The sequence below is a fragment of the Scyliorhinus canicula genome, chromosome 10 (assembly GCF_902713615.1).
Source record: "Scyliorhinus canicula chromosome 10, sScyCan1.1, whole genome shotgun sequence".
Lineage (NCBI taxonomy): Eukaryota > Metazoa > Chordata > Chondrichthyes > Carcharhiniformes > Scyliorhinidae > Scyliorhinus > Scyliorhinus canicula.
In genome coordinates this window covers 77,517,913-77,539,562 of record NC_052155.1, presented here as the reverse complement: position 1 = coordinate 77,539,562, position 21,650 = coordinate 77,517,913, and the positions used below count along the sequence as shown (strand labels likewise).

Here is a 21,650-nt window from a genome sequence, read left to right as displayed (position 1 = left end):
AAGGGACGGCCCCTGCCCCCATCAGGGAGCTCAGCATTTCTGCTACATATCCCGGGAGGTCTGACCCCTCCAGGCCTTCTGCCAGGCCCAAGATCCTCAGGTTCTTCCGCCTCATTCGGGTATCCAGCTCCTCAAAACGGCTCTGCCATTTCAGGTGGAGTGCCTCGTGCACCTCTACCTTTCCCACGAGGACCGTGGCCTCCTCCTCCCTCACAGTCATCTCCTGTTGCAGCTCCCGAATCGACGCCTCTTGGGTCGCCTGGGCTCCCATCAGCCTGGTGGTCGTCGCATTCATTGACTCCAAGAGCTCCATTTTCAGCTCCGTAAAGAAGCGCAGGAGAGCGGCCTGCTGCTCCTCCGCCCATTTCCTCCATTCCTCGGGTGCTCCACCGGCCGCCATTTTGGTCTTCTTCCCCCGCTTTTTTTTGGGAGCTGCTGTTGCTTCTTTACCACCCCACTCCGGGTACCGACCATAAAGTTGGTCTGGTTCTCTTCAGGGAGCCTTCCCCCACCGGGATTTGTCCTTACAGCGCCGTTGGGGCCCTCCAATCGGCCCGAAAACACCTTTGTAGCAGGAGCAGCCAAACGTGCGACTTAGCTGGTCATAGCCGCAACCGGAAGTCACCTCCAACTGTTATGATCTACATAGAGACAGGTAACTTTTGGAAAGAGATTTAAACTTCTACTTACTGGCTGAAAGAACAACATGGTATGATTTCACATATTACTGTAACACATTTACTGTTGACTAAACACTGTTTTCGTTTTGTGGGCAACTTGTTCTTTAAACTGCAGAGGGGAACTTTTATAAAGGAACCCTTTATACTTATCACATATTGCCGTCCCCATAGAATTTCAGTCCTTAGAGCAAGCAGTTCCCAGTTGTTCCCAGTTTCCGACGAGATCTTGTGATCCTGTTTCCAGCTACCTTCCTCAGTTCTTGGAATTCCTTAAATTCACCACTGGCAGTATGTATCTCTGATGATCTCACTCTCTCTTACACCCCTCCCCCGTTACGGCAGAATGAATTCACTGGAATTGCTGAAGGGTATAAGGATGCACCTGTTCAACCAGAGACCATCTCCCTCCCACACCTGGCCATGGTAGCTTGAAAAACCAAATAGCCGGTTCCCTCTGCTGACCACACAAAACTGCTGTCTGTCCGTGATATTTATTGATTTGTAGACAAGCCAGTAACCTGATTTTTAAAATGGCTTCCTCTGACCTCCTCTCCATGGGAATGTGAAACACATTGGGCGGTATTCTCCGGGCGGTGGTGATGCGGAAATCGCGTTTGGCGGTCGGCCGGAGATTCCCCGTTTGCGAGGAAATCTGGACCGGCGCCGCTTTTGCAATGCTCCGCCCTGCCAAAACCGCCCACGTTGGGATGGCCTCAGGACATCACCTGAAGCTCTCACCCAATGCTCCGCCCCCTGATGCTCCACCCCCAATGGGCTGGGTTCCCGATGGCGTGGAACACTTGTCCTTTCTTTTTCGTGAACCCGCCACAGTCAGGGGGGAGCTGTTCCACGGACAGGCACGGCTGGCTGCCCCCGGGCCCATCTTGCTCCGGAAGCATGTGCGGGTGCACAAGTCCGACCGGTTGGTGGAACAAGTCCAGTTACTCCACGCTAACCCGCAGTATGCGTACGTGGAGTACCCCGACGGTCGGCAGGACGCGGTCTCCCGCCAGCTCGGGTGACGGAGACTATTCAAGGACCATCGCTCCCGGCCTCCAGGACGTCAGCGGAACCACCACCATCGGCTGAACCGACGTCACCTACTCCACTGCGGCGGTCTGCCAGAACGTCACGGGCCACGAAAAGACTGATCGAATTGATCTAAATTTCAACAGCTCCATGGACTTTGTTGGGACCTTGTGTAATATTGCTAATTGTCTGGGCCAGTGGGAAGCCAAAAATGTAATTAAAGAAAAGGAGAGAAAATTTTTGTTCTCCTGGTTGCTACTCATACCACCAGTTCCCCCCCAGCTCTCGTTGATACCCCCCCCCCGGCTTCTTTCTCCGCAAGGGGTGAATGTGGTGGTATGATTTGCATAGCTGTCTGCCATTGGTGCAGAACACCGGCTTACCATTGGCCCTGGTCGGTCATGTGCCTCTCGACCGATTGGTTGAGACCAGTCATGTGACGGCTCTCCGATTGGTCGAGAGGCTGAGTTAACCACGCCTCCATACCGAGGTATAAATAGTCGGAACGCCCGGCGGTCGTCCATTTTATTGTAGTCAACTGCAGGGCTAAGTTCTAGCTTATTAAAGCCTAACTTTTGTATAGCAACTCGTCTCTCGTGCAATTGATGGCTCATCAAACCTCATAATTCTAACACATAATAATTATTGTGCTCCCTAACCTTCACCCCCACCCATCTTGACATGTCCCATTGCCACTCTAGGCCCCTTATGCCCCCTCTATGCCCCTCATGCCAACCATGCCCCCTCAAAATCCCCATGCCCTTTCCATAATCCCACCTATAGACACTCACCCAGTATCCACTACGGCAGGGGTTCCCCAACTGGGGTCTGTGGACCCCTTGAGGCCCATGAAGGGTTTCCAGGGGGTCCAGTGAATTGGCGGCTGCCACGTGTGTGGTAAACACCAGTTTGAAAGGGAAACTGACCAAATTTCAAAAAGAAATACAGCAATGAAGACTTCCGGTTGCGGCAATGAGTGAGTGAGCCGCACAATCGGGGGCTCTCACTCCGGCGGGACTTAAGGAGCTGGTTCCCTGGTTTTGCGGGACTGTGGAGCAGTGAAAGGACGGCCACAGAGGTGCGGAGGAGCGGGCAGAGCTGCATGGAACCGCGGGAGAGCAGGAAGCAGCGAAAACGGGAGAGGAAGGGACAAAGACAAGGTGCAGGGGAAGCTGACCCGGGACCCAAGATGGCGGACCTGTGGACCTCGGACCCAGCAAGCGCTGGAAAACATGCTCAGGTTATTAAGAGCAGTTTCGAGTCGTTGAAGCGGGATAACTTGGACCCACTTCATAAGGCAGTGGATCAGCTGAACCAGAGGCTTGATGCCCAGGATGAAAAAGTTACGGAGCTGGGAAAGGCGGTGGAGGAGCAGACAGATGCGCAGACGATTGCGGCGCTAGAAGTCGACGGGTTGAAGGAGAGGCAGGGAAGACTGCTGGACAGAGTAGAGGAGATGGAAAATAGAGCCCACAGACAAAATCTGAGGATCATCGGCCTCCCGGAGGGGGCTGAGGGAGCTGATGCCACAGCGTTTGTGGCGGACCTGCTGATGCAGCTGATGGGGGCTGAAGCCATTCCGCGACCGGCGGAGCTGGAGGGGGCACACAGAGTGCAGGCGAGACAGGTGCGTCCGGGGGGGTCCCCCCCGTCCGATGGTGATTAGGTTCCACAGGTTTGTGGAAAAGGAGCGGGTGCTGCAGTGGGCAAAGAGCGCCAAGAGCAGCACGTGGAACAACAGTGTTCTTCGCATCTACCAGGACCTAAGCCAGGAGGTGGCTAGGCGGCGAGCAGCCTTTAAACAAGTTAAGGAGGTGTTGATCAAGAAGCACGTGAAGTTTGGTCTGCTCTTCCCTGCTCGTCTTTGGGTTACGCATTAGGGTCAACACCACTACTTCTCCGAGCTCGAAGAAGCGATGGACTTTGCGAGGGATCAGGGGCTGGTCCCAAAAAAGGACCCACGGACGCAAGCTAGGGTCCGAGAATTACCATTTAAAGGGATGCCGACTGTGCCTGGACTGTTGGTCGACTGTTCACTGTTTTAAAGGTGCCATGTGGTGTATTTTATGTGGGCAGTTTTTGCCTGGGGGTGGGGGGGGGGGGGGGGGGGGGGGGGGGGGGGTGGGATCCTCGGATGGTCTTTTTTCTGTTTTTGTTGCTTTTATTTATTTTTCTTTGATCTTTCTGCTGTGGTGGGTACCTTTTGTTGGGCTCTCTGAGTGCGCTAGAGCCGGTATTGTAACAAAGGGGTGGCCGGTCAGCAATGGGGATTAAAGATGTTGGTTGGGAGCTTTCGTTTCATTTATGTCTATGGTTTTTATGTTTGTTTCGGGTGGGTGTTGTACGGGTACTGGGTTATTGCTGTGTTATTTTATTAATGCTCGGAAAGGGACCTGGGTTAACACTTTTCTCTGTACACAGCTGGAACTGTATTGCACCTGGAGCAGCCTCGTGGGGCTGTTTGAGGTTTACATCTGGTTTGACCTTCCTGTGTTAGTGAGATTGCTCCAGTGGGTTGGAGTGGGGGATAGTGTACTGGGGAGTGAGGGGATGAGGTCGGGGAAACAATGGGAATGAGACACATGGGCGCCGGAGTGATGAGTCACCGGGCTAGCAGATTGGCTAGTCAAGGGAGTCACGTGGGTGGAATACAGCCAATGGATGGCAGGGGTGGGGTTACCGGGGGATGTTTCTGGGGAGGGGTGGGGAGGTATTCTGATGATGTGGGGGGGATCTGAAGTAGGCAATGGGAAGGTCGGGGGTGGAGGCGGCCAAGAGGCGAGCCAAGAATGGCGTGGCGCACGGGTCAGGGGCCGGCCCGAGAAAGGTTATGGCTGACCGGCATGGAGGGGGGGGGGGGGTTGTGCCCCCCAACCAGGCTGATCACCAGGAACATCAAGGAACTAAATGGGCCAGTTAAAAGGGCACGTGTGTTCGCGCATTTGCGGGCTCTGAAGGTGGACGTAATTATGTTGCAGGAGACACATCTGAAAGTGTCTGACCAGCAGAACTAGGCTAAGGAAGGGCTGGATTAGCCAGGTTTTCCACTCGGACTTGGGTTCTAAGTCCAGGGGGGTAGCAATTATGATCAATAAGCGGGTTCAATTTGAGGTGGAAGGCTTAGTCGCAGACAGGGGGGGGCAGATTCCTGATGGTAAGTGGCAAACTGGAGGGGAGAAGAGTGGTGCTGGTGAACATATATGCTCAGAACTGGGACGACGTGGACTTTATCAAAAGAGTGCTGGGGAAGATCCCGGACCTAGACTCACATAGATTGATAATGGGGGGGGGGGGGGAACTTTAATACGGTCCTTGACCCGGGGCTGGACCGGTCGTGTCCAAAACGGGTAGACACCCAGCAATGGCAAGAGAGCTGAAAGGGTTCATGGAGCAAATGGGGGCAGTGGACCCATGGAGAGCTAGACTGCCGACAGGAAGGGGCTACTCGTTTTACTCACATGTTCATAAAGTATACGCTAGGATTGATTTCTTTATCTTGAGCAGGGACTGTGTAAGGGAGGTAAGGAATACGGAATATTCGGCAATCACTATCTTGGACCATGCCCCGCACTGGGTGGACCTGCAGGTTGGAAGGGCGAATTACCAACGCCCACAATGGAGGTTAGACGTAGGATTGTTGTCGGAGGAGGGGATATGTGAGAGACTGCGGAAGTGTATGCAAAACTACTTGCAGGTGAACGATACGTGCGGAGGTTTCAGCAGCGACCCTGTGGGAGGCGTTGAAGGGAATAGTGAGGGGGGAGCTGATCTCAATTCGGGCTCACAGGGTCAGGGCGGACAGAGCAGAAATGGACAGACTGCTTGTGGAAATTTATCGGATAGACGCGGAACATGCGGGGTCCCCTGGGGAGGACCTACTCAGGGAGAGACGGAGATTACAGGCGGAACTGGGGGTGCTATCCACGAGTAGGGCCATGGAACAGCTTAGGAAGGCGAGGGGAGTGGTGTATGAGCATGGGGAGAAGGCCAGCAGATTGCGAGCGCAGCAACTCAGGAAGAGGGAGGCGGCCAGGTAAATAAGTAGAGTGATTGATGGGGAGGGGAGCAGAGTGGAGGACCCGGCAGGACTGAATAAGGTATTCCGGGACTTCTATAGTAAGCTGTATACTTCAGAACTCCCGAAAGAGCCGGAGGAGATGAAAAGGTTTCTGGACGGGCTAACATTCCCAACAGTAGGTGGGGGGGGGGGGGGGGGGGGAGAGTGGATGGGCTGGGGGCCCCGATTAGAGTGGAGGAGGTATTGGGGGGCCTAAAAGCCATGCAGTCGGGGAAAGCCCCAGGGCCGGATGGATACCCAGTTGAGTTTTACAAGAAGTTCTCGGAGATAGTGGGACCGGCCTTGACTAGGGTTTTTAATGAGGCAAAGGACAGAGGGACCCTGCCGCCGCCGATGTCGCAAGCCACCATCTCGCTGATATTGAAGCGGGACAAGGACCAGAATCCTGCGGGTCATACAGGCCAATCTCCCTGATCAGTGTGGACGCCAAGCTCCTGGCAAAGGTCCTGCTGATTAGAATTGAGGACTGCGTACCGGAGGTGATTGGGGACGATCAGACAGGGTTTGTGAAAGGCAGGCAGCTGACAGCTAACTTGAGAAGATTGCTTAATGTAATCATGATGCCCCCGACGGGCAAGGAGGTGGAGGTAGTGGTGGCAATGGACGCTGAGAAGGCCTTCGACCGGGTGGAGTGGGGCTATTTGTGGGAGGTGCTTGGACGGTTTGGGTTCGGGAAGGCCCTGGTGAATTGGATACCAGGCCCCAAAAGCTAGTGTTAGGACAAACAGGGTAATGTCAGATTATTTCAGACTACATCGCGGGACCAGACAGGGATGCCCACTCTCCCCGTTGCTGTTTGCGCTGGCCATAGAGCCGTTGGTGATTGCGTTGAGTGCTGCGAAGGGGCGGCAGGGAATGACTGGGATGGGGGGGTGGGGGGTTGGAACATAGGGTCTCTCTCTATGGTCCTGTACGTGTCGGACCCACTGGCCGGGATGGAAAATATACTGGAAACATTGAGGAAGTTCGGCCGGTTTTCAGGGTACAAATTAAATATGGCCAAGAGTGAGATGTTTGTGGTGCAGGCAAGGGGCCAGGAGAATAGACTGAAGGAGCTGCCATTTAGACTGGTTGAGGAAAGCTTCCTGTTCTTGGGGATACAGGTGGCATGAGACTGGGGCAGGTGCAGAAGTTAAATTTGACTAGAGTGGTGGAACAAATGAAGAGGGAGTTTCGGAGATGGAATGACTCCCGCTGTCACTGGCAGGGAGGGTGCAGGACTGTAAAGATGACAATCCTCCCTAGATTCCTGTTCATCTTCCAGTGCCTCCCGATCTTTATCCCACGGTCCTTCTTCAAAAGGACTGGCAAAATTATCATGAGCTTTGTATGGGAGGGAAAATCCCCGCGGGTGAAGAAGGCGATGTTTGAAAGGAGCCGCAGAGACGGAGGGCTGGCATTGCCGAGCCTGATCAACTACTACTGGGCGGCTAACATAGCCATGATAAGGAAGTGGATGGTGGGTACGGGGTCTATCTGGGAGCGGGTGGAGGTGGCTTCTTGAGGGGCACGAGTTTGGCAGCCCTGGTCACAGCTCCCCTACCGCTGTCGCCGGCCAGGTACTCCACCAGCCCGGTAGTGGGGGCGGCCCTGTGGATATTGGGCCAGTGGAGGAGGCATGTAGGGGAGGTGGGTGCGTCTGTCAGGGCTCCAATATGTGATAATCATCGATTTGCCCCCGGGAACATGGATGGAGGGTTTTGAACATGGTGACAGGCGGGGGTGAGCGATATGTTCCTGGAGGGGAACTTTGCGAGTTTGAGGGGCTTGGAGGAGAAATTTGGCATGGTAAGGGGTAATGACTTTAGGTACTTACAGATGCAGGACTTTGTCCGCAGACAGGTCCCATCCTTCCCACGCCTCCCACCAACAGGGATCCAGGACAGAATAGTCTCTAGAGGAGAAGGAGGAGAGGGTAGAGAGTCTCGGATATTTACAAGGTGCTCATGAAGGGGGAAGAGTCCCAGACGGAGGAACTGAAACTCAAATGGGAGGAGGACCTTGGCGGGGAGATGGAGGAAGGGCTGTGGGCCGAAGCCCTGAGTAGGGTAAACTCAACCGGGCCCACATGATGGTAGCTCGGATGAGCAAATTCTTTGGGGTAGAGGACAAGTGCGCTAGATGCACGGGAGGACCAGCTAACCACGTTCACATGTTTTGGGCATGTCCTAAGCTTAGGGGGTACTGGGAGGGATTTGCGGGGATCATGTCCCGGGTGCTAAAAACAAGGGTGGCGATGAGTCCAGGGGTGGCAATTTTTGGGGTTTCGGAAGACCCAGGAGTCCAGGGCAAGAAAGAGGCCGATGTTTTGGCCTTTGCTTCCCTAATAGCCCGGCGGCGAATACTGCTGGTATGGAGTGACTCAAAACCCCCGAAGACCGAACTATGGTTTTCGGACATGTCAAGTTTTCTGGATATGGAAAAAATTAAGTTCACCCTGAGGGGATCTGTACTGGGGTTCGCCTGAAGGTGACAACCATTCATCAACTTCTTCGCGGGAGAGTGAATGTCAGCGGGGGGGGGGGGGGGGGGGGGGGGGGGAGGGGGGGGGAAAGAGATTAGAGTAGAGTAGGAGGGATAAATAGGCGGGTAGTGTTTATGGGGGAGGAGCGGGCTTGTGCAGTATGGTTTGATTGAAGTATTGATTTTACATTGATGTTTGCACAATTTTTGCCTTTTTTTTCGTTATCTGTAACTGTTTACAATGCCGGAAAATACTTCAATAAAATTGTTTGTTAAAAAAAAGAAATACAGCAATGATATAGGCCAATTAGAGCAAGGTCTCTTGGAGCACTGGATACTGATAGGCTAACTAATGAGAATCAGCTTTCCAGCATTATTCCTCCCATTAAAAATTACAAAAGGTAAAACTAAAACTAAGTACTTTTTTAATAAAGAGAACTTTTAAATTATTACCAGAATATCCATTCTTAAAGTGGGTACTACTTCCAGGGGTTGATGTTAAGGGGCCATGGGAAGGTGGCTTGGCAAGAGGTTAATGTGAGAGGGTTATGCTGGTGGTGAATGTATTTGTGACTGTGTACCTCTTCCTAATATATACAGAGATATAGCGAGAAGACTTGTCTACATTTGATTCCTTTGTTCACACCTGTTTTGAGGCAAAAAAGGGGTGTCAACATTATGAAGATGCTCGGGGTTCCCCAATGCTCTTGGGAAGTCGCAAGGAGTTCTGTAGCACAAAAGGTTTGGAAAAATTGACATTAAAAATAAATTAACAGGCAACATAGCTGTCCTATTCAAAGACAATCCATACTGGGAAAAAGCTCTCATTCATAAAAGCCATTCAAAAAATGTAAATCCCTTCAAGTGGTCACTTTATTGTAAAAACAAACTTATCCATTTACTACATCTAAGGCATATTATGCTTTAATAACCTCGTAAAGCTGTCAATCAAATTGTGAATGAAGTCCCCTGCTGAGGTAAGTGAGTCACCCAGCCAAACATGCATATTAGCATCAACTATCAAAGCAGCCAAAGAGACCATTTAAAATGGAAAATCAGTTGGCCTTTTGTAAGCCACAGCTACGCTTTCATTTCCCTTTCATAGTAGATTACCTGTCGATCAATGGAGTGAAGCAATGGCTTTACTTTTACTTTCAATAGCAGGACTTTTTTCAAAGCTAAGATCTTTGGATATTTAAATAACACAAAACATGACAGGAGAGTTTCCAGGACATTTTTGTAGAGTTTTGAAATCATGATGGCACTTACTACATAGGGAAAAGTACTAAAATGCACATTTACACAATGGCAGTCATTGTAATGGTCAACTAATCTTTGCAAGACAGAGCCCTGTGATCAATCATTGCATTAAAAACTCATCTATATTACAATACAGGGCACTTAATAAATTTTCAGGGACGAGCACCATTTTGGTACTAAGTGATGCTCTCCAAAATGCGGGAAAAGGAAACTGATGCAGTGCGTTGGTGTAGCAGAATACATCTGCAAGGCCCTGGGAATAGCAATGTTTAAAAAAATGACAATTCCCCACGTATGTCGTTTTTAGGTGGAATTTTGTGCTTGTTTAGAGGATAAGCTTAGACAGAAACAGATTAGCTTGTAGATGTAATGTGCACTGCATTTCTGCAGGCTCTTATTATCCTCTGCTGATGGTACTTTTCCAATCTGCTATCTCTCTGAGCATCCTACATATGCTCACCATTCTGCTCCTCAAAATACACAGGCCAGATTTCCCGATGGCGTGTGTGTTGTTCCTCGTGTCTTAATAAAGCTCGTAGTCTCAAATGTGGAGAAGATGCTTTATTGTGAATTCGTTCTCTCTTCAGAGCTTAACTTATGGCTACCTCAAATGCTGCCTGCTTGTGTCTGTGTCCTGCTTTCAGTTCTGCCTTCCGTGAAGTGTGTCGTCACTTCCTGTCCCTGTGTATATATAGCTCTCCCGTGCTCCCTCTAGTGCTTGCTCAGTTGTATTGCATCTACTCAGATCTACAATCACCACAGCGTGGAGGTGTCAACAATGGGAAACCCCATTGGCCGGCTGCTGGGATGGAGAATCTTGCTGCTGGCGGGACGGATAATCCCGCTCACCCCCAGCATGCCATGGTGTGCAGGTGACGAGGACACGGCCGCTGGTTCCCCTGTGGCTTCCGGCCACAGGCCACTGATGCACCCGTGAGGAGGCCATAGTTTACTGGCCGTTGGATGCAGAAAGTGACCAAGGGTTAGGCTGACCGCGTGTCAGCAGCGCGACCAGGCCACCGGGACACACTGGTATCCTATGGCTGGCGGCTGCCGAGGTGTCGACTAACGTCCGTCTAACATGTCCCGTTTCTCTGCCTCCTACCACCCTTCTGTAGGTTAGCACGGTGCATGGGAACAGAACGGCTATGTTCTGCGCAGTGGTTGGGGCCGCTCTACTGGATTTGGAGATGCAGCAGCATCCACACCCACAACCCGCAGTGGCTGCAGGGCCAGCTGCAGCAGCAGAGGGAAGGGCCGAGGAGTTGCCAGTCGTCGAGCAGCATGGGGGGGGAGGAGGAGGAGGAGGAGGAGGAGGAGGAGGAGGAGGGAGAGAGTGAGGGTGCAGCCACGGCTCTTTTCTTCTTAGGCAGTCCCTCCGAGTCGAGGATGACTTGCTTCCACATTAAAAATGAGTTCTCAGGTGACTGAGGAGTCCAATGCACGACCTACATTCTCTGTTGGAGGTGGAGCAGACAGTGGTTGGCAAAGTGAGTGGGTCGGATGCCTGGGTTGCTATGCACTCCTTTCATTGTCAAAGCTTGGCTTCACCTTGCTCCCGGAATGAAACTAGAGTGTTCAGCCCCTTCCAGGATGTTTTTCCTCCATTTTGGGCAGCCTTGGGCCAGGGATTCCCAGATGTCAGTGGGAATATTGTACTTTTTGAAAGAGGCTTTGGGAGTGTCCTTGAAGTGTTTCCTTTGCCCTCCTGAGACTTTTTTTTTGTCAATGCCCTGAGTAGAGCGCTTGTTTCAGCAGTCTCATGTCAGGCATGCGGAAGACGTGGCCCACCCAGCGGAGCTGATTGAGCGTAGTCAGTGCCTCAGTAATGTGGATGTTGGCCTGAGCAAGAACACTGGCTTTGGTGTGCCTATTCTGCCAATGAATTTGCAGGATCTTACAGAGGCAACACTGATGGTACTTTTTCCAGAGTGATAGGTAGTGGAAATTGTTCGACGTGGAGAAATAGCTGCAAGAATGCAGGAATAGTTTAGCAAAGATGGTGCTCCAACAACATTCATGTTGTCAAGAAAGTGCAAGTTCAGTATTTCCGAACACCAAGAACCTACCTGTCAAACAAACTGAGCTGAGCTACAGCAGCCCAGAAAGGTTATGAGCAGCACTTTTAGCTTGCTACCATCTTTAACAAGTTGCAACCTCGCTGATATACTGATATTTATTTTTGGGGCGACAACCCACAAATGCAAAATGAATGTCGTCAATTGCCCACATTTTTCGTGTGCATTTGTGATTCCTTAATATGCTAGCTGCCAAATTCAAGTGATGCATGTCTACCACCTCATGAGCACAACTTCTTTCTCTGTCTGTCTTTCTCTCATCAGGTTGGCTCCAACTCTGGACTTTTGCCGTACCTAAAAGTATTGCTGCAAAATCTCTATGTAATTTCAAACTGTTACCAGCTAATGTCAATTGTTAGTATTTATCAATTTTGTTTCAAGTTCTATCATAATTCTGATGCAATATATTGCTTGCAATTTAAGTATACAATGTCAAGACCATTTATATATTGATTTTTGTTCCAACTTTCTTTTTCAACTTCCTTTCCTAAGGTGGCTGTCCATGGTGAATCACAAAGGTTCCAGTCTCTTACTAGTACTTCTGTGGGCTGTAGAACTGACTTTTGGCAGGCTACGAGACTACTGGGGCATCACATCCAATTCTGATCCTGCCCCAGCCCAATGTCCACACAAAGTCACTTTCAATAGAAGTCACTAAAAAGTGATCAAAAGCAGCAATTTAGGTTGTTATTTTCAAATATCATTTCCTCAGACTGGAACACTGTGACCAACTGTAACACATTGCATCACAGCGCAACAGAAGCCAACAAACTTAGCAGCTGACCAGTGATACAATCTGGGACATTTCCAGTCGATAGTTCAGTGCTGACCCAGACAGTGCATTTGCCCATTACACAGATCAGATTTGGAAAATAAAATAGACAATATTTATTGTATAAGACTGGTTACGCATTTGAAAATTTGAAATGAATCAAGAGTTCTAACAGTGTCACAGAACAACATTCATATAGCACCTCCTGCAAGCCAATTCAAAGGCATTTCACAGGAATCTTGTGAAGCAAAACTTAGCAATAAGTTGCATCTGGAGATAATCGGGTCCTGATTAAAAGTTTGGTCAAAGAGGGTTCCGCTCCTGATCGGGGCGGGAGTCAGGGCAGGAGAAGAACTAAATCTCCTAAGAAGCTGAAAACAGACTTCCCAATGATGTAGGATGAGGAAGTGTGTACGGACTATGTCCATGGCGGGCCGCATTTCCCACCATCGAACATTGCAAATGTAATTGGCATACATTAATATCTCATTATGATGCCTACTTGTTGATATCATTCTCCTCCATTTAGTTTAAACCCGATGTCGGCATGCAATTAGAACATGGGACGCGATTCTCCGATCGTGGGACAGAGTGTTTGCGCCGTTGTGAAAGTCGTCGCGTTTCACGACGGCTCAAAACGGGCGGGCATTAGCGTTTCTGGCCCCCACAGGGGGCCAGCATGGTGCTGGAGCGGTTTATGTCGCTCCAGCCTCAATTCCTGGTGCGCACTGGGGGCAACGCCAGCCCGCACATGCGCAGTGGCGACGCACCAACCCATGCATGCGCAGTGGCCTTACTGAACGCTCCGGCCCCGACGCAACATGGCGCGGGGGTTCAGGGCCCGGACACGTAACAAAGTGGGGGGGGGGGGGGGGGAGGGGAGGCCGGCCGCCGATCGGTGGGGCCCGATCGCGGGCCAGACTCCATCAGAGGCACCCCCAGGGATGGAGCCCCCCCCCACAGGCTGCCCCCCGAACCTTCGCACAGAGTTCCCGCCAGCAGCTTTTTCCGCATGGCCACTCGGCCCATCTGGGCCAGATAATCAGCGGTCCCACCATGTACAGCGGCCCGTGACCGGCGCCACGCCGGTGCAAATGGCGCTGGGAGAATCGCGCCCAACATGTTTCAATTCAGCTTTTAAGCAATGTGCAGAAGGCCACCTGCACTTTGCTCGGGACTTCAAGATGAGCTCGCAAAACCTCTATTGTACAGCGCTTGCAGTGAAAAGCACCAGCCTTCGCAGGCTGCACCACCGCAGTTTCGGGAGGGTTTCAGGCAAGTCTCTGCAGCGTGCACACGAGGGTGAAGGTGGGCTGGTTTTAAATGTGTTGATGGGCAATGAATCTATCATGAGAAAAGGCCAGCCAGAATTGTGGGAAGGTAAGGTAAGGGAAGGGACTGTAAAGCGGGCAGGTTTGGATACAAAAACATGACTGGGGGAGGGGGTTATGGGAAATAAATAACCAGCCCACTGCAATGTTAATTCCAAGATGATGACATCGGCACAGCTGAGAGAGGTTTGCAGCTACTCACTCGACATGCAGGGAGTGAGGGAAGTGAAACAATTATGCCCAATCACATAATAGTGATCCCTCAAAGTAGTAATGGTTGTTCCTCTAGTTTCAATCCCTTGTGTGCAGCCTTCACATTAAGTATCATGCAACCGCAGAACTATTAAGCGATTGGACAAACTAGAGGACCTCCTAGTAAATGTGGTCATATAGCACTCACAGAAGCCTCCGGACCCACTTAATTATTGTAATGCGCAAACTGAACATTTGCCCACGGTCAGGCCAAACTGCTCAGTCTTGGAGTGCAGATCATGGCAATCCCAGCACCTCAACTGAAAGCAGACATCTAGCTGCCTGGCCAAAAACTGTCGGCAATCGGTCAAGTGGGTTGGGGTAAGGGGAAAAATGGCAAACGTGCACTCCCCCACTGGGCATCTTTTCAGGGGCTAGGACTCTCCGGCATGTGCAGAGGGGCCTTGAGGCTGCAGTCGCAAATTATTCCTTGACCAAAAGTGGATCTTTACCAACAAATGCTGACTGTTGTGTCTCTCTCTTTGATACTTCAATTAGCTGACCATCGGGAAGATGGATTCTGGTGTTGTTACTACCGGCATTATTGCTTATAGGCAGGAGAGAAGAAGGAGAAAAATGCAAATGAGGCATCTGGCTTATCAAAGGGAGGAACCAAACCCTCATGTCCAAGGGGATGATCCTCAGAGAGTCATCATTCATAGGTGCCTCACTAGACCTGGGTGTAAAGAAGCTGCATGTGTTATCCGCAGATGAGCAAGAACAAGTGTCGCCAATGCCTGCACAAGTCAAGTGAACTGGCCACTCAAATCTGCAGGATTTGGCGCCATGGGGACTGAGAGGACATTCATTGCCAATGGCAATGAAAATAACTGTCTAACCCAACATCTACGGTTCTGGCTCCTTCCAGGACTCCACTGGAGACCTCTGTACATGATCTCCAAAGCATCAACCCACAAATGCATCCAGGAGTTCACAGGTGCCAGTTTTGCAAAGCCCATGATCTTGCGAAAGTTGACAGAGATCAAGCATTGATATTTTCTGAGATTTCTGGATTTCCAAAAGTGCAAGGTGCCAACGCCTGTATTCATCTGGTTGTTAAAGCTCCCTGGCAACAAGCAGTCCAGTACATCAACTGCAAAGGCTTCCATTCACTCAGAGTGTAGCTGATGTGTGACCATGACTAACGGATCATGCAGGATTTCACCTGATATCTTAGAAATGTCCATCTTTCATATCTCGAGTTAATCACAGATTCCAGACATATTCAATGGACTGCACCTGATCCAGGATTGGCTCCTTGGGGACAAAGGTCACCCCAAAGAACGTGGCTGATGATGCCCATACGGTGGCCTTAGCCACCTGCTGAGAGAAGGTATAATGAAGTTCACTGCGCAACCCAGACTTTGGTGGAACACACCATAGGGATACTAAAAATGCAGTTCCAATGCCTGGACAGATTTAGCAGAGCACTCCAGCATGCTCCCCACAGGGTGCCATGCATCATCCGGCCTTGCTGTACACTACACAACCCAGCATTGCAAAGAGGTGATGACTTGCCAGATGTCGAGATGGAAGAGCTATATGAGGATGAAGACATTGAAGGGGTAAATACTGAAACAAAATAATTATTTAATATTTCTGCTATCACTGCCTGCAATTTTATTATGCTTGTCTCTTAGGGGCATTATTACTATCCCAACTTTCCTTTCTTTAGCAAGAGATCAGTGGAATATTTTCCTTTATTAATTTATTTTATTTACTTGTTCATGAGGCTTGGACGTCACAGGCTATGCCATCCCTAATGGCCCTGGAGGAGCAGATAAGAGTCAATCACATTGCTGGGGGTCTGGAGTCACATATAGGACAGGCCAGGTAAGGATGGCAGATTTCCTTCCCTAAAGGACTAGATGAGTTTTTATGACAATATACAATGATTTCATGGTCATCAATAGACTTTTAATTCCACATTTTTATTGAATTCAAATTTCACCATCTGCTGGGATTTGAACCTGGGACCCCAGAGTACTCTGGGTTCTGGATTACTAGTCCAGTGGCAATACCACTACACCACTACCTCAAAAGAACTGCAAGCTCTTTGCGTCAACAACTTGAAATAAATTAAAGTTAATGCTAATGTAAATTTTAACTTTATAGAGCAAATTCTGCGAGTGAGTCTCCTGCAAAACAGGATTTTATGCTGATGAATTTTTATCTCATATCGAACAAAGCCATTTGCCCTTGCATGTGCCCCCCCCCCCCCCCCCCAAAGCTCCATAGTGTGCAGCTAAGCACCCACAAAGATGAAAAGTTTATACAGTTTTGACGAAAGAAAACCTACATCTGAAAAGAAGGGGAGAATTGATTTTGAATTTTGCTCTCCTTTTAACTCCGAACGATAGATTTAAAGATTAATGGAGCCTCTAAATATGAAATATAAACTTACCATGGCCTGGTGAGAAAACATCATCTAAAGCATTCAAGCACAAGACAGGAATTTCAATGGACTTTAGTTTGTGGTTAGGACTGGCATCTCTGTAGTAATCAGCAATTGTCTTGTAACCAAACATCAGTGATGTAAACCGTTCATCAAATTCTCGGATCGTTTTAGCCTGTATTGAAATAAGTTAAGCAAGCATCAAATAAAAGCAACACACATTTACTGTATCCAACTTATTTCCAAAATGAACAGAAAGTAACAAAGGAAGTATTTACCTTCAGGATGTAGTCAATATCAAATAATTTTTCCAAGACGTGCCTGTGCCTATAATGTAAAAAATAAATTATAGAAATTTATGAAACACAAAAATGTCAAAATATATATAAGAAACCTGAAGTAAAAGTTTAATAATTAAAATATTGTGTATTGGGATAGGCGGGGAAGGGGAAGAAAGCAGTATAATTGGCCTCAACTTCGTTCAGCTAAGGTGAGGGAAAAGATCATAGAATTATAGAAGTTACAGTGCAGCAGGAGACCAATCTTGGAAAGAGCACCCTACCCAAGCCCACAGCTCCACCCTATCCCCATAACCCAGTAACCCCACCAAACACTAAGGGCAATTTAGCACAGTCAATCCACCTAATCTGCACATCTTTGGACTTGTGGGAGGAAACTGGAGCACCCGGAGGAAACCCACGCACACATGGGGAGAACGTGCAGACTCCGCACAGACAGTGACCCAAGCTGGGAATCGAACCTGGGACCCTGGAGCTGTGAAACAATTGTGCTAACCACTATGCTACCGTGCTGCCCAAAGATCAGCCAGGGGTCCAGCTCTTGATCTTTGCTAGAATGCATGCGGTTGGATGTCAAGTAAAAACAGGATTTGGCTGTAATTCCCCTTCAGTCAAATAGCTCATTGCCACTCACCATCTAGACTCTCAAATGAAGAGTGGATACTTGGGCAAAGTATCAGAAGGTGGTCTGTGGCACTGAACCATATTTCAGCACAAGCCATCGCTTTGAAGGAGAGAAGGAGTAAGCAAGAACATTTTTTAAAAATTGTCTGGGGCTCAAAGGTTCCCAACAGTTTGTGAGCAATTGATTTTATTTAGTATAATTAAACAGTGGCATTCATTTGTTGGAAGCGCATAGGCAATTGCCAGCCTCTGATTTTCTGAGGGCCTGAAAATCTGTCTATTTCTGCCTTAGATAGATTCAACAATGCCACATCTCCAACCCTCTGGGGTAGAAAATCCCAAGGTTTTACAATCCTTGAGTGAAGACATTTCGCCTCATCTCAGTCCTAAATGATCAATCGCTTATTATAAGACTGTGCCCCTGTGTTCTAGATACCCAACCAGGCGAAATAAGCTTCCAGTGTCTGAGCTATAAGGGTCCTTTAGAATTTCATATGTTTCAGTGAGACCACCTAAACTTCTAAACTCCAGAAGGAGTTTCTAGCCTCTGGTCACAGGACAACCCTCTCAACCCAGGGATTAATCAAGTGACTTAAAAGTTGCCGGCACCATTCCAGAAGTGGCTATTTTAAAACTTTTGCAAATTTCATGAAGGTGGCTGTGATTTGGAAGCCTTACCTCACAGAAATAAATCATGGTTTAGAGGTGGAAGGAGTATAAAAGTTGGGTAAAAATGGCCTTCCTTACAGTTCATATCGGAGTTAAATCTGTCTTTACTAAAGTGAGTGATGACAATGTTGTGATTAGAAAAGGTTGGCGATCATTAAATAATTTGGTTGCCACATTACTTCTAACAATTGGCAAGCTAACAAATAAAAGATCAGCATTGCTGCCAAAGTTTTCAGATGCATTAGAATATATTATCCACTGGTTAAAAGGCTTTTCTGAATTATGCAATATTGAAAGGCTAGCTCAGTATGAATTCCAGAAACAATTCTTTAAATTCCTATTGCTTTAATTCATTCTATGCAAATCAGCCTAGCCATCTGTTTGGTTATTTAAAATCTTTAACAGATGTGCAAGCCTTGGCTGTCTTCAAAAGTACAATGGATTCTGTACTCCAAAATAAGTCTCAAACAGGAAATGTCTCAGGCCTTTGCACTAATGGCCACTTTCATGGATACAAAGGTGGAAGAAGGCTGCACCAACAATGTGGTCCCAGCCATTGTGGCTTAACACATTACTGAAATCTCACCACTAACCCGTCACAATCATATGGACAATGATGGTCCAAGGTCCCTACATTAACCAAAAAGTAATCCAGGGCTGGAATTTTTGGCTGCACCCACCGCAAGATCACCACTGATGGGATGGGGACCATGTAAAGGTTCATTAACCTCAGGCAGGAATTTCACCGGGTGGGCACGGTCGAAAAATCCCATCCTCAAACTTCTACCATTTATCAAATCATGAGGGAGAGGCTGGAAAAGGTACCTTAAAAATAGGCTGTACCACTTTCCTGTGGCTGTGGAACCACACCCTGCAGGATCTCTATCTTCATGGTCAACAAAATAAATTTTGTAACTTGGAATGTTAGAACGCTCATGGTTAAGAGTCACTCAGAGTGATGGTCCAGAAAAAAGAATAGTAATTGTATCATGTGAGCAATCATGACTCTAAATTGGCAATGGCCACTCATTGAAGCCTGCCTTCCTAAAGAGGGGCAGCTGAAGGAACAAACAGGAAGGATACACCTTCTCCTGGAAAGAAAAGACTGACAGAAACCCTTGGATCCATGGAGTTAGTTTTGCCATCTAGAATAGGATCATAGATGCACTGCCCAAACACCCCAATTGTATAAAAGACTCAAGACACTTCACCTACAGGTCAGTCGTATTCAATAAGCTACTGTCATCATTTCTTGTCTCCTGACCCTTGATGAAGTCCTCACTATCATCCCAAAAGAAGAAGATCATCCTTTTGGGGACGGTAATGCAAGATTTTGCCGTGACCCTGATATCTGAGAGAAACCATTGGGATAAATGGGATGGGAACAGCCAATGCAAATTGTGTTCTTCTGCTGACAAAATGTACTTGGCATGATCTCATTAAACAAAACACTCTGTTCTGTCAGGAGGACAAATACAAACTACATTGAGGCATCATCGATCAAAACGCTGGCCCATTCCGGATTGTACCATTCTTCATGCAATATGGCTTCACAGTCTCAGTTTAGGTGAATCATGTATGTGTGATTCCATTGTGGATATCTCTGGCAGCTAGGTGAATGGTTGTAGAGACCTCAGCCACATCTGGTTCCTCCTCCTCCTGCTCTTCCTTTCCTTTCTCCATCTCCTGCAGCTGTAGTCCTCTTTGCCATGCTATAATGGTACAAAGTGTAACAGACCACGACCGTTGTTTCGTAATGAAGGTTCCTTGCTCTGCCCAGTGACATTATATATATTTTTTAAAATAATTTTTATTCAGATTTTCACAAAATATCAATAACAGAAAATATTAACAACAAACAAAAATATTAACAATTAAGAAAAACAAAAAAGAACAACCCCCCCCCCCTCCGTTAAATACAAAAAGAAGAGAAACAATAAATAAACGCCCGTCGTTAGCGAAGATTCAACCCAAATCAAAAACAAAGAGACGCCCCCCCCCCGGTCTGCTGCTGCTGGCCCTTTATTTTTCCCTACCGTTCTGCCAGGAAATCCAGGAAAGGCTGCCACCGCATGAAAAACCCCTGTACTGATTCCCTCAGGGCAAATTTCACCCTCTCCAATTTGATGAACCCCACCATATCGTTGATCCAGGCCTCCACGCTTGGGGGCCTCGCATTCTTCCACTGAAGAAGAATCCTCCACCGGGCTACTAGGCCAGAACACCGGCCTCTTTCACCTCCTGCACTCCCGGCTCCACTGCAACCCCAAATATTGCGAGTCCCCAGCCTGGCTTGATCCTGGATCCTACCACCCTCGACACCGTGCTTGCTACCCCCTTCCAAAATTTCCCCAGCGCTGGGCATGCCCAGAACATATGGGCATGGTTCACTGGGCTCCCCGAGCACCTAGTACACCTGTCTTCGCCCCCAAAGAACCTACTCATCCTCATCCCGGTCATATGAGCCCTATGTAGCACCTTGAACTGTATGAGGCCTCCTCCGGGAACTCAAAGTAAAAGTGTCGGTCCTTGTAGGTGACCCACAAACGCGCCGGCTGCAACATGCCAAACTTCACTCCTTTGCTGTGTAGCACCACCTTCGTCCGGTTGTACCCGGCCCTCCGCTTAGCCACCTCCGCACTCAAGTCCTGGTAGATCCGCACCACCGCGTTCTCCCACCTGCTATTCCGCTCCTTCTTGGTCCACCTGAGCACACACTCCCGGTCAACGAACCAGTGGAACCGCAACAGCACCGCCCATGGATGCTCATTCGGCTTGGGCCTCCTTGCCAGTATTCTGTGGGCCCCCTCCAGCTCCTGGGGCCCCTGGAAGGACCCAGCTCCCATCAGCGAATTCAGCAGGACGACCACATAGGCTCCCAAGTCCAACCCCTCCGGGAGGCCCAGGATCCGCAAATTGTTTTGCCTCGACTGGTTCTCCATCTCCTCGAACCGCTCCTGCCGCTTTTTGTGGAGCGCCTCATGCATCTCCACCTTTACCGCGAGGGCTGAGACCTTATCCTCTCTTTCAGAGGCCTGCTGTCCGATCTCCCGGATTGCCATCCCCTGGGCTGTCTGAGTCTCCAGCAGCTTGTCAATGGAAGCCTTCAACGGCTCAAGCAGCTCCACTTTGAGCTCCCGAAAGCAGCGCTGGAGAGTCTCCTGCTGCTCCTGCGCCCACTGCCTCCATTCCTCTAGGTCTCCACCGGCCCCCATCTTGTGCTTCTTCCGTCGCTTTTTCTTAAGCGCTGCCACCGCTCTCTTGCTTGCCCCACTCCTCGTCCAGGCCATACACTGATGGGGAACTGCTGCTGACTCCTTCCCACCTCGGGAATCGTCGCAAAAGTGCCGCTGGGGGCCCTAAAAAGACCCAAAGGTCCGTTCCTGGCGGGAGCTGCCGAACGTGTGGCTTAGCTCCGCATAGCCGCAACCGGAAGTCCCCCAGTGACATTATAAAGAGACACTTAGTGACACTGGTTTTGTGGTAGAGTTAAGAGCTATATGCTTCTACTGTTTCACGGTGTTATAAATCTATAACTGAGTAAAGATTAACTTCTGGTATCCTACTTCGTCAACTGGCTGCCTGGAATTTAACACAAAGCAGAGCTGCAAAAGCTCCTAAGAAGGTTAACAGAAGCGATGTACAGATCAAAGTCAACAAGTCTAAAGTAGCAGAAATCAGCTACCAAGAAGTGAAAGCTCACAAGTCCTTTGAACAAAA

The 21,650-nt window shown here is 49.1% G+C and overlaps 1 protein-coding gene across 3 annotated transcripts in view; it reads right to left on the bottom strand.

The window, feature by feature from the left end:
* The window catches only part of abhd3 (abhydrolase domain containing 3, phospholipase), a 105,143-nt gene that overhangs the window by 12,614 nt on the left and 70,879 nt on the right, over positions 1-21,650 (bottom strand). For all 3 annotated transcript variants that reach the window (XM_038809206.1, XM_038809208.1, XM_038809207.1), the window contains 2 exons: positions 16,617-16,665; positions 16,348-16,513 (listed from right to left, as the gene is read on the bottom strand). In XM_038809206.1, the coding sequence (XP_038665134.1) occupies positions 16,348-16,513; positions 16,617-16,665 (215 nt within the window). The remainder of the gene's footprint in view (positions 1-16,347; positions 16,514-16,616; positions 16,666-21,650) is intronic.